At 39.8% G+C, this 13,353-nt stretch overlaps 1 protein-coding gene across 8 annotated transcripts in view; it reads right to left on the reverse strand.

Moving 5' to 3' along the window:
• The window catches only part of dock10 (dedicator of cytokinesis 10), a 301,844-nt gene that overhangs the window by 136,383 nt on the left and 152,108 nt on the right, over positions 1 to 13,353 (reverse strand). For 7 of the 8 annotated variants that reach the window (XM_052109636.1, XM_052109639.1, XM_052109641.1 and 4 more), the window contains one exon: positions 2,193 to 2,312. In XM_052109636.1, the coding sequence (XP_051965596.1) occupies positions 2,193 to 2,312 (120 nt within the window). Of the gene's footprint in view, positions 1 to 2,192; positions 2,313 to 10,923; positions 11,045 to 13,353 lie in introns of those variants that run through there. The other variant, XM_052109637.1, reaches the window with a different exon arrangement.

Consider the following 13,353-nt stretch of genomic DNA (forward strand, 5'->3'; position numbering starts at 1 on the left):
TATTGCCATTGGTCCACATCAATGCTAGTTGTGACCTAGAGCTCCTCTGTCCTTATGGCTGACAACTAATTCCTGTTCAGTCAGTTAATTTACCTACATCTGTATGATCGTTCGCATAGATACATTTTCCAAGAGCCATGTAATTTTTTTTAATTGTTTCATTAGTTTACAAACTGAATCAAATCTACTCAAATACTCTTAAGTGCCCCATTCAGTCTGTTGATTGAAATGCTGCTTCAGTCATGTGCCAGCTGCGGTCAAAGGTGATTCACACATATTTTACATTTATATTAATTGAAATCATCATAGAGAAATTAAAACAGCTTTTTTTTTAATGACCTCATGTGAATTTTACTTCTAGAATAAGGCATGAAGTCATTGATAAAACATTTTAATGTCATATTAGATGATGTTTAACATATAGTCTTGAACGTCCTCATTTTTAAATGTACATCTAAACACCTCCTCCAGCAGCATGGCGGGTGCCTGAATGTTCGCAAACAGTTTGTCGTTGCTCAGCTGTTTTTTAACTTCTCTTTGGCTCTAAGCAAGAAGGAAGATGCACTTCGCTATTAGTATGCCAGGGCCTTAAGAGTGCATGTTTTGTATCCCTTTCAAAGCACAGACATTTCAAAATAAGAGTGACACTCTCAAAATAAGAGTGTGTTTCTGCCTTGTATATAGTTAAATGGCCTTTTTACCACATTGTTATCAGCATTTCCAAATTCACTATTGGTTGACCTCTAACTGAGATCCCATCACACTGGACCAAAATGAGATCTGAATCCACTTAAAATGGGTCTGAGTTGGCTCTTTTAAAAATGACCAAATGAGAGGAAACACCCTAAATGTTTAAATGTTCATCATTCAATGCGCCAATCCAATCCAGGATTCCTGCTGAAGATAATAATTTTTATTGCTGTTGGTTTCTTAAAATAGTGAATTGATGTACACAGTAAATTAGAGACAGGACAAGGCATTGTGTGTGCACACTGAGTAAATGTGTGCAAACAGTGTTTATTTTTGTGCCATGTAAAGTCAGATCTCTGTGTGAAAGAGGATGTGGTCTGATCAGGCCTGCTCTCAGAACTTCTCAGCATCACACAGGGAGAAGTTTCAACACACTCATGCACGCACACACGCAAACAGACAGACACACACACACACACACACACACACACACACACACACACACACACACACACACACACACACACACACACACACACACACACACATGTTGTGTTTCCATGTTTTATGGGGACTTTCCATAGACATAATGGTTTTTATACTGTACAAACTTTATATTCTATCCCCTAAACCTAACCCTACCCCTAAACCTAACCCTCACAGAAAACTTTCTGCATTTTTACATTTTCAAAAAACATAATTTAGTATGATTTATAAGCTGTTTTCCTCATGGGGACCGACAAAATGTCCCCACAAGGTCAAAAATTTCGGGTTTTACTATCCTTATGGGGACATTTGGTCCCCACAAAGTGATAAATACACGCTCACACACACACACACACACACACACACACACACTTAATGCATACTTTGTGTCTTATACTACTGCACGAGAAAAACAAAATACAGCATTTTAGCTTCAAATGTTGTTGTGTAATTATTTCCATGACATGTTGACAGGTTTGTACAACCAATATATTCTAGAGGATTTGCTTACACAAAATGCACAGAGCAAAACTGTCCAGTGAGAGCTGGGTGTGACACTGGGTGTTCCCATTAGTCAATCTTGATAAAAAATAAATAAAAAATGCACACCTGTCGAGGGTTTCTTTTATGTTTTTATGTCTTTTATGTCCCAGGGGTTGAGTTTTTCTTTTTTTTATATGAAGGAAATATTAAAAGTGTCTTGGAATATTTGTTTTTGTTTGTTTTATCATGCCCTCTTCATTTATTTTTTCAAATTTTCAAATGCCTTTTATGTATACTGTAGATATGACTGTTTTACCTTTGTCCCAGATCCAAACTTTCAATCTTACCGAAAATATGACAATATATAATATACATTTTTACATAATTTTTTTTATTAAAAATGAAATAATAATAAACAATTAAATTATTTATTGAGTGAAAATAATATGTATCAAAATGTTAGACATTATTAAAATGTCATAAACACACACCACAGACAAATACACATACACACAAAACAGCAGTGAACTCACAGTAAAGTCATGTTCTGGAAATAGTAACAGGTCTTGAAGGGGGTCTTCCCTCAGCTCGGGTTCAAGCTCTGAGATCACAGCCTCATAGTCCAGAGGGTCAATCAGTTTGGGCTTCTCCTGCTACAGGACACATATCAAAACACACATCATCATCACCAACATCAACACCACCATCATCATCACCACTATTATCACCATTGATTTATTAAATGAATTGTAATATAAAATAAAATACAACAAAATACATTATAATAAAATAAATAAATAATGCAATGATCATGAGAACGGTGAGGAATCAGCCCAGAATTACACAAGAGGATCTTGTCAATGATCTCAAGGCAGCTGGGACCATAGTCACCAAGAAAACAATTGGTAACACACTAAGCCGTGAAGGACTGAAATCCTGCAGCGCCCACAAGGTCCTCCTGCTCAAGAAAGCACATGTACAGGCCCGTCTGAAGTTTGCCAATGAACATCTGAATGATTCAGAGGAGAACTGGGTGAAAGTGTTGTGGTCAGATGAGACCAAAATCGAGCTCTTTGGCATCAACTCAACTCGCTGTGTTTGGAGGAGGAGGAATGCTGCCTATGACCCCAAGAACACCATTCCCACCATCAAATATGGAGGTGGAAACATTATGCTTTGGGAGTGTTTTTCTGCTAAGGGGACAGGACAACTTCACTACATCAAAGGGATGATGGACGGGGCCATGTACCGTCAAATCTTGGATGAGAACCTCTTTCCCTCAGCCAGGGCATTGAAAATGGGTTGTGGATGGGTATTCCAGCATGACAATGACCTAAAACACACGGCCAAGTCAACAAAGGAGTGGCTCAAGAAGAAGCACATTAAGGTCCTGGAGTGGCCTAGCAATTCTCCAGACCATAATCCCATAGAAAATCTCTGGAGGGAGCTGAAGAGTTGCCAAACGTCAGCCTCGAAACCTTAATGAATTGGAGAAGATCTGCAAAGTGGAGTGGGACAAAATCCCTCCAGAGATGTGTGCAAACCTGGTGGCCAACTACAAGAAACATCTGACCTCTGTGATTGCCAACAAGGCTTTTGCCACCAAGTACTAAGTCATGTTTTGCAGAGGGGTCGAATACTTATTTCCCTCATTAAAATGCAATTCAATTTATAACAGTTTTGACATGTGTTTTTCTGGATTTTTTTTGTTGTTATTCTGTCTCTCACTGTTCAAATTAACCTACTATTAAAATGATAGACTGATAATTTGTTTGTCAGTGGGAAACGTACAATATCACCAGGGGATCAAATACTTTTTTCCCTCTCTGAATGTGAATAGATTAGCAGGGTTTGTTTCTCCCCTCACATGGCATGAGTTGTGTTCTCGATTATTGATATATATATATATATATATATATATATACACACACACACACACACACACACACACACCGATCAGCCACAACATTAAAACCTCCTGCCTAATATTGTCCAGGTCTCCATCATGCAGCCAAAACCTGCATCTCAGAATAGCATTCTGAGATGCTATTCTTCTCACCACAATTGTACAGAGCGGTTATCTGAGTTAGCGTAGAATTTGTCAGTTGAACCCAGTCTGGCCATTCTCAGTTGGCCTCTCTCATCAACAAGGTGTGTGTGTGTGTGTGTGTGTGCGCGTAGGGTGATGCTGTAATTTGAACCGAGCCATTGATGAATGTATATAACACAGAACTGTGGGAAAAGACAACATATCTTGTAATATCAAACCCTTAACTAAACACATGGCATTAGTAATTTTCCTTAATAAACCAGCTAACACACGGCAGACACTGGCAACAGTGACCTCACACTAATCTCAAAACAATCAGCAACTAAATAAGCTTTCAATTTGAGAAATCTGAACATGCCTCCACTTACAGTGTTAATCTGCCAAATGTGCAATAAACCCATAAATGAGTGCACACACACACAAAAGTACTTGCTGGATTCTCTGTGTTTTTTTTTAACTTTTGGATTTGGCATACAACCACAAAGCACTATCAATCTGTTCACTTTAAGTAGTTCTGCTTCTCTGATATAACCTTTCCATTTGACTTAATACATAATTATATAAATTAATGTAGAAATACACATTGTTCTAAAACTTCCCCAGGTGACCTCACACAAATTCCTGCAAACACAAAGATCATGATCTGAGTTGCCATTGCTCAGCCAAAAAAAGAACACGTATTATCATGATGACAACAACAAATCTTGTAATATTCAAATGTAAAATGTGTTTATTAGGTAGTTTACAGTACTTAAATTATATTACGCTACTTTATTTCTAGGGACCCTCAGAATAAGTAAAACATTTGTGCTGTCATTAGATTAACATTTTTAATCACGATTAATCTCATAATTTTTCTTTGTTAATCGTGATTAATCTCAGATTTTAAAAGTAATACAATTTGACTCTATACACAGTACAGTATACTTATTTCCTGTCATATTGCATTTATTTGTTTTTTGAAAAGAACAACACAATAGAAAAAAAGAATACAGTATGTAACAAAAATGTTTTATTAACATGTCCAAACTCCACAGAACAAAGACCTCCAATTTGAGCAGAAGCGGTTCTAGCTTATATGGTGCCTTGGGCAAAACCCGCTTCAGCACAAGTAACATTAAAAATTTCCCAAAGTTTAACTGGGATGTTGACTTATTGAAAGAACTAGTATTCATTACAATGCTCATTAAACCGTCATTTAATCATTTGGCAGGCTGTCTTTTCAATTTAGATATAGAATGCACATGATTTGTGTCAGGGCATCAGCGCCACGTTGAACTCCATATGAAAAGCGTGTCTTGTTTTTGCTTTTTAGCGATCTTGAATGGGAGTCTGTGCAAGTCCCGGCTCAGAACTCGCAGGTCCAGGATTGGCCAAAGCCCACCACCCTTCTTTGGAATGATGAAGTAACTGCTGTAAAACCCTTGCCTCACCTCAGCTGGAGGGACAGGCTCTGTCGCTCCCTTCTGCAGAAGGACCGCGGAACCAAGGTGGGCGCCTGGCGAATTGAATCACATAGCCGAGTCAGATGGTTCTGGCCAACCAGTGCAATGTGAAGGCAGGTGGCAACGTTCGTGAGGACCTGGCTGTGAGCGCTCGGTGTCCAGTTGCCACTGGGGTGGCAACCATGGGGTAAAAAACTGCTCTTTTTTTTTTTTTTACAATGTGGGTACCGCAGCCCATACGGGGTGTGGCAAACAGAAAAGGTAAAGGGAACAACAAGATTTTCCTCCCGGCCCTCCACTGGGGATGGAGTGGTCTGACTACCAGCTCTGGAGTTCTCGCAGACATCTCGATCCACGGGATCAGAGGCACTTTGGAGTCCTCCGGGGGTCTTTGAGGCCGGCTGAGAGGCTGGGGCATCCCTCTCCTGTGGGGGGCTCTACGCTGGGGCCGAGGGCTGGGCTCGGGCTGGGGCGGAGCTGCATGGGTTTGTGTCGCTGCAGGGGGACGCCCTCAGCGAACAAACGGGGTGTGCACTCTCAAGATGTGCTGGATGGCCACCATCTATTGCTTCACTGCCGAGAAATGCTGGGTGAATTCCTCGACATTGTCACTGAAGAAGCCAACCTAGGAGATGGCCACGTTAAGGAACTGTGCCTTATCTGTGTCCTTCATCTCGACCAGGTTCAGCCACAGGTGGCGCTCTTGGACCACAAGCGTTGACATCATCTGCCCGAGTGCACGCATTGTGACATTAGTGACACGGAGGGCGAGGGCGGTCACGGGCACAGCTCTTGAAGCACACCGGGATCAGAACAACCCTTGTGCGGCTCTTTCAAAGAGGGCCATGTTGTGCAAGGCAGAGGCGGCCTGACCGGCAGCACTGTAGGCTTTGTTCGCCAGAGACGACGTTGTCCTACAGGCTTGGGAAGGGAGTGCCGGGCGACTCAGCCAGGTGGTGGCACTCAGCAGGCACATGTGTGCCGCGATCGATTTATCCACCTGGGGTATCGTGGCATAAATCTCGGCCACCCCACCGTCAAGGGTAGTGAGAGTGGACGAGCTAAATAATCGGGTTCGGGCAGCGAAAGGTCCCTTCCATGATCATCGTGCACATCCGGGAAGAAAGGGATTGGAGGGGGATCCCAGAAACTAGCCGTCAATCCACCAGTGCTCTGGTGTGGGTGGAGGGTTCCACTCAAGCCCAACACTCTCGGCGGCCAGGGCAAGCATGGCAGTCAGTGCGGCAGTCTCAGACTGAGCTGCCACACCCAAAGGCGGCAGCCCGATCGAGTGCTCGCTGTCCGACATCACCAAGGCGCTCTCATCTCATCCAGCTCGCAAGCTCCGAAAGTGACATTAGGCTGCCAATGAGGTGAGCTTTCTGTCAAATCTCAAAACTGGATGGGAGCAAACGAGTGTACAGGGGAGTGGGCAGTCCGTGGGGGATTACCCGGCAGAGCCGAACCCATTGAAGACCTCAAATCGCCTTCAGCGTCAACCAGAGTGGCCTCGTACCCGTAAGTAGAAGGACCGGCTGGGGGGAAAGCTGAAGTGGCTTTCCCTCGAAAGAAGGAAAGCCTCAACTGCAACGTTGCCATGGTCATGTTCTCGCAATGAGAACATGAACAATCCACGAATGCTTCCTCAACGTGATTTTGGCCCAGGCACGTGAGGCAGTGATCATGACCATCAGAGGCGAAGAGGTAACGACCACATCCAGGAACTACACAGAGATGGAAGGGCATCTTTAAAAAGACATTCAATGTCAATGTGCCTGCTCTAATAGAGGAAATATACTCTTTTAAAGCGATGTCGAAGCACCCAGGGGCATAGTCTGCAGTGGAGTGCAGAGTGGAGAGAAAGCTACTGGAATGTGCCGTTTATCCAACAGCACACGCTTCTGAAGAGGTGAATGAAAAATTTACATGGTAAACGCTTGTATGTGTGATATCATATCCTAGTCCATTGCAATTTCAGAAGTAATTTTGCATGCTCAAAGTGTAGTGTGACGGCCACTTTAGGCCCCATCCACACTACTACTCTGTTTTCAGTTGTCTAATATCATAGTTTTCAAAAGTATGAGGTTATGGGAAGCACTTTTGAAAGTCTCAGTTTTCAATGCTGTTCCAGTGTGGATGAGAGCCATAAACATAATCATTAATGCATCTTCACCAGTAGTGGTGAACCTGAAGCAAAACTTTTGCAACAATGGACAATTTGCAGCTAATGGCAAACACTTCTGGGGCAAACTGTGGGGTTTACCAGAACTCTAGATTATTGTAAGGGTCATTGTTGTTCCACTTCTAGTGTTTAGGGATACATACAAAGTAAAAAACATTTACTTTTACTAAGTAATTCCAATGATAGACTCAACGTTCCTACATTACAGGATATTTAAGCTTGTTTAACAATGTATATATATATATATATATATATATATATATATATATATATATATATATATATATATATATATATATACACTCACCTAAAGGATTATTAGGAACACCTGTTCAATTTCTCATTAATGCAATTATCTAATCAACCAATAACATGGCAGTTGCTTCAATGCATTTAGGGGTGTGGTCCTGGTCAAGACAATCTCCTGAACTCCAAACTGAATGTCAGAATGGGAAAGAAAGGTGATTTAAGCAATTTTGAGCGTGGCATGGTTGTTGGTGCCAGACGGGCCGGTCTGAGTATTTCACAATCTGCTCAGTTACTGGGATTTTCACGCACAACCATTTCTAGGGTTTACAAAGAATGGTGTGAAAATGGAAAAACATCCAGTATGCGGCAGTCCTGTGAGCGAAAATGCCTTGTTGATGCTAGAGGTCAGAGAAGAATGGGCCGACTGATTCAAGCTGATAGAAGAGCAACTTTGCCTGAAATAACCACACGTTACAACCGAGGTATGCAGCAAAGCATTTGTGAAGCCACAACACGCACAACCTTGAGGCGGATGGGCTACAACAGCAGAAGACCCCACCGGGTACCACTCATCTCCACTACAAATAGGAAATAGAGGCTACAATTTGCAAGAGCTCACCAAAATTGGACAGTTGAAGACTGGAAAAATGTTGCCTGGTCTGATGAGTCTCGATTTCTGTTGAGACATTCAGATGGTAGAGTCAGAATTTGGCATAAACAGAATGAGAACATGGATCCATCATGCCTTGTTACCACTGTGCAGGCTGGTGGTGGTGGTGTAATGGTGTGAGGGATGTTTTCTTGGCACACTTTAGGCCCCTTAGTGCCAATTGGGCATCGTTTAAATGCCACGGCCTACCTGAGCATTGTTTCTGACCATGTCCATCCCTTTATGGCCACCATGTACCCATCCTCTGATGGCTACTTCCAGCAGGATAATGCACCATGTCACAAAGCTTGAATCATTTCAAATTGGTTTCTTGAACATGACAATGAGTTCACTGTACTAAAATGGCCTCCACAGTCACCAGATCTCAACCCAATAGAGCATCTTTGGGATGTGGTGGAACGGGAGCTTCGTGCCCTGGATGTGCATCCCACAAATCTCCATCAACTGCCAGATGCTATCCTATCAATATGGGCCAACATTTCTAAAGAATGCTTTCAGCACCTTGTCGAATCAATTCCACATAGAATTAAGGCAGTTCTGAAGGCGAAAGGGGGTCAAACACAGTATTAGTATGGTGTTCCTAATAATCCTTTAGGTGAGTGTATATATATAGTGTATAAAACTTGGTAAATTATACTCTATTTTGATAATCATACACCTGTAGAATAAATGCTAGCATTGCAGCATTATTTATCAATTGGGTTGCTAGGAGATGTCTCTGGTGAAAGTCAAACACCTGCTAAGCTAAAGGGAGTATTGCAGATTTCTTTCCTTACAAGTCATCAACCTAGCATCTGGTAATGGAACGTCTTGATATGCAGAGATATCAAGTAGGAGTATCCCACATCTGACTTGAATGGAATACAGCATAAGAACAAGGTAGGTAAAACAAATTTTACTAACATGCAGGTAAAGTTATGTGATTTTATGAGACCAACTTGCCCACATAGTCAGGGAATTACAAACATCATAACTAGTGACATAATGTCAGGAAGGAGTTTCTCCATGGCAACAAATATTATCATTCACCAGCCAGGGGTTTTACTAATTTATTCCCTGTTAGTGAAACAATCAGGCTGTGTGCCACAAAACGTGCCAATGGTATCAAACACATGGTCTACCACAATATTAATTTGAACTTTAACATATATACTCAGGTCAATTTAAACTCCTAAAAGAAGAACCAACAGTATCCACATGTTTAATGAAAGCAAAAAAGGGAACTGCCAGAGGGCAGTTGGTCATTGTTCTAAAACAAACAAACAACAATTCAAAAACCTTTTGGGCTGTTTTGACACTTTAATTTTTAACTCAAGTTTGATTCCACCCTCCTCCCCCGGCCCTTTAGGTTTCTGTTCACATTATTATTTTGGTCAGAACTATGGTACATTTGTGTCATAAAAGCAAGTTAACACTGAGAGTACTAGCAGCATCTGTTCACCACTGTATCTAGGCAACATGATCACACGGGAAGTCGACATGTTGCTTCAGAATTGTCTAGTACCCTGACATCTGCCCCATTATGCCAAGTTACTGAAAAGCGCCAATATCCCATCAGACATTTTTGCATTATTTCAAATGTGTTTGTCTTCTATCGTATGACTGGAAGCATGTTGCATGAGCAGTGTGGAAAACCTAGGTTCACATCCTGCTATGAAACCAGGAAGTAATCGTTTTTGAGTTAAAATAAGCATTCCTTTTCACTGTATTACATAATTTACCGCTAAAAACAACTTGCATTACAACTCGCTTTTGGCACCCAGAATTTTCACCCAGAAACTGCAGCACACACACACACACACGTGTCCATACGTTCAAAAGCACTTCCCGCTTCGCCTACTGGGGGCAGAGCATAATTTCAGTAAACATGTACCAAGATCAGCTCAAGAAAAGTCAACCTACTGTTTCCAAAATAACTGTGAGATCATTCTGAACTAGATAACAACTCAGGGTGAGAAGATCGTTGCTTCACAGCATTATTAGTATTTGTCCCTTTGGACTGACCAAGAAAATTTACAGGCACAGAATGTAACATACGTTTTCTGCATTGCAAGATGTGCAAAGAATGTGAGTTGCTCTCGAAAGGTAATTTATTTAAAGGCAGGTAGCTATAAATAAGTGCATTATACTGTAATAATTGCAAACACAAACATGCAAATATGTAAATTCTTGTTGGAGCAGTGGCCTTGTGGTCATTGCAAGTGCTCTGACATATTGAGTTGTGGTGCACATAGGCCACCTGGGTTTGAGTACAGCCCAGGTCATGTTCCTCTCTTTACTGCTAAAAAAACACATGTCAAAAAGCACCACAAAATGTAAGATAAATACACATTATAGATCATATATACTGGCTGAATTTTTTTTTATTTTACATTTCCAAATGGACTCCATTTGTAATTCATGAAACCACTTTCACACCAACCAAAACAAACCAAACTCTCTCACAGACTTGGGTCCAAACCAAAAGCTAGTGTGAAAGCAAAGTGCCCTTAATGTAATCAATGGACTGATATAACAAAAATAAGGGATGATACAGAACCATTAGTACAGCATCACGTTGTGACTTATATAAAATAATACAGGATGCACCATTATCATTTTATATAACAAATTGTGATAAACACAAGGCAACAGTTGAAATATTAATTCAGAAAGATTAAATACATACGCAGCTCACTCGAGTGCAGTCTGCTCGAACCCGTCGACTTTTCATCTTCTTTCGAAACGTGATTTTACTCCTAAAACTCATAATTACACACGTTTGCGTAGATTCACATGCACACACGCTGATATGCTGAGCATATGAAAAGGACGCAGAATGACTTTGAGGTTAGAAGCAGAACTTTCCTGTGAGCAAGTTAAACCTGTCATACAGCGAGCATGTGGTCAGAGGGAAGTAGCTCTACAGTGACGTGTGACTTCACCACGAAAGATAGATGAAGAAAAGGGGAGACAGAATATAGGCAGACAGATAGGATAGAGAAAGCTTCCATCACATCTTTAAACCACATGCATCATGGGGTGCACATGTTCATAAATGTATACATGTATACACATACATGCATTTAGGCCTGTTTACTATCAGGCTTATTTGTGCATGGGAAAGTGTATGTTTTTAAATGCCTGGTCATCATTTCAAGTTTTTCACCAAAAAAACTGCCTTTCGCTAATTCTCAATGGTCCTGCAGTGTGACAAATGAAATGATAAAAGTTCATAACCATCATTCTCTCATCATTTACTCACCCTTATGCCATCCTAAATGTGTATTACTTTCTTTCATCTGCTTAACTCAAATTAAGATTTTTAGAAGAATTTCTGAGCTCTTTTGGTCCATACAATGCAAGTGCCGAAATATTGAAACAAGCAAAAAAACAAAAACTATAAAAATACAAAAAAAGTCAGCATAAATGTAATCCATAAGTCTTCAGGTGTAAATCAATGTCTTTAAAAGTGATATGATAAGTGTGGGTATAAACAGATTCATATTTAAGTCCTTTTTACTATAAAATCTCCTCTCTGCTCAGCCAATCTCCAATTTAACTTTCATTTTCACATTCTTCAGGAATATCACCCCCTACTAGGCAGGGAGAAGAATTTCAAGCAATAAAAGGACTTAGCTCACCCTAAAATGAAAATGATTTCATCATTTACTCACCCTCATGCCATCCCACATGTGTATGACTTCCTTACTTCTGCAGAACACAAATTATGATTTTGAGAAGAATATCTCAGCTATGTAGGTCCATAAAATGTGAAAAGGTGACAAAATTTGGATGCTGCCAAAGCACATATAGGCATCATTAAAGTAATCCATATGACTCCAGTGTTTTAAACCATACCTTCAGAAGAGATATGAAAGAAGTGGGTGAGAAACAGATCAATATTTAAGTCCTTTTTTGGTAGGGGGCGATACGCATGCAGAATCCGAATCACCAAAAACACAAGAAGAAGAATGTGAAAATGAAAGTTTACAATGGAGATTGACTGAAGATCACTTCTGAAGACATTGATTTAAACACTGGAGTTTTATGGATTACTTATATTCTGATTTATGTTATTTTTGGAGCTTCAAAGTTTTGGTACCCATTCAGTTCCATTGTATGGACTAAAAGAGCTGAAAAATTCTTCTAAAAATCTTAATTTATGTTCTGCAGATGAAAGAAAGACACACATATAGGATAGCATAAGGGTAAGTAAATTATGAGAGAACCCAATTTTGGGTGAACTATCCCTTTAACTTACAAGCATGAACATGTGATAATAACTTTTTGCTGGGGTCTGGATAACCCTATATTTTATGTAATTTTTTTTATTATATATATATTTTTCACTTTAAGGGCTATATGTGATGTGTTCTCACACTTCCTCAGATAAGAAATGTTGTGTTTATCTGGGACTCACACATACTGTATACCTATAAAACAAATAATAATAAATAAATTAAAAAAAACATGCAAAATGGTGTATTTGCCACATCTGATTAATTGATGTATTTTTTTATTTTTTATTTATTAAACAATTGTAAAATAGACTAATGGTATAATAATATTAATGATAATTATTCTTTCAAAGACTTTTAAAACATTTTAAATTAAATAACATACACACAAACACTTTCATATATATAAAATTTTTTATATATATATAAAAAGTCATTGAAAATCATTTTAAAAATCATTCAAACACTGAAGCTGATAAAATCAATCAAATTGAACTAGAGTAAAATATCAAATCTGATGCTTCCTCAAAGCTTCATTTTTTGTCACTCCTATAAACATGTACCATGGCAACCATATTTTCTGCCACAAATTCAAAGTTACAACAGATATTGTTATTTTAATAAAACTTTGGTAACTTGGTATTTGTTTGGAAAAAAACTAAGGGTTGACAAAGTTTGAAAGGGTTACCCTATGAACAAAAGGAATAGTTAACCAAAAAAAGATAATTCTTTCTTCATTTCCTCACCCTTATGCCTCAGTTTGTATGACTGTCTTTCTTCTGCGGAACACAAATAGGGGAACACAACTTGATTGCAAGTCAATAGGGACCAAAACTTCCAAGCTTCAAAAAGGCAACATAAAGGTAATCCATCTGACT

This window comes from Xyrauchen texanus, chromosome 38 (genome assembly GCF_025860055.1).
Source record: "Xyrauchen texanus isolate HMW12.3.18 chromosome 38, RBS_HiC_50CHRs, whole genome shotgun sequence".
Taxonomy (NCBI): Eukaryota; Metazoa; Chordata; class Actinopteri; order Cypriniformes; family Catostomidae; genus Xyrauchen; species Xyrauchen texanus.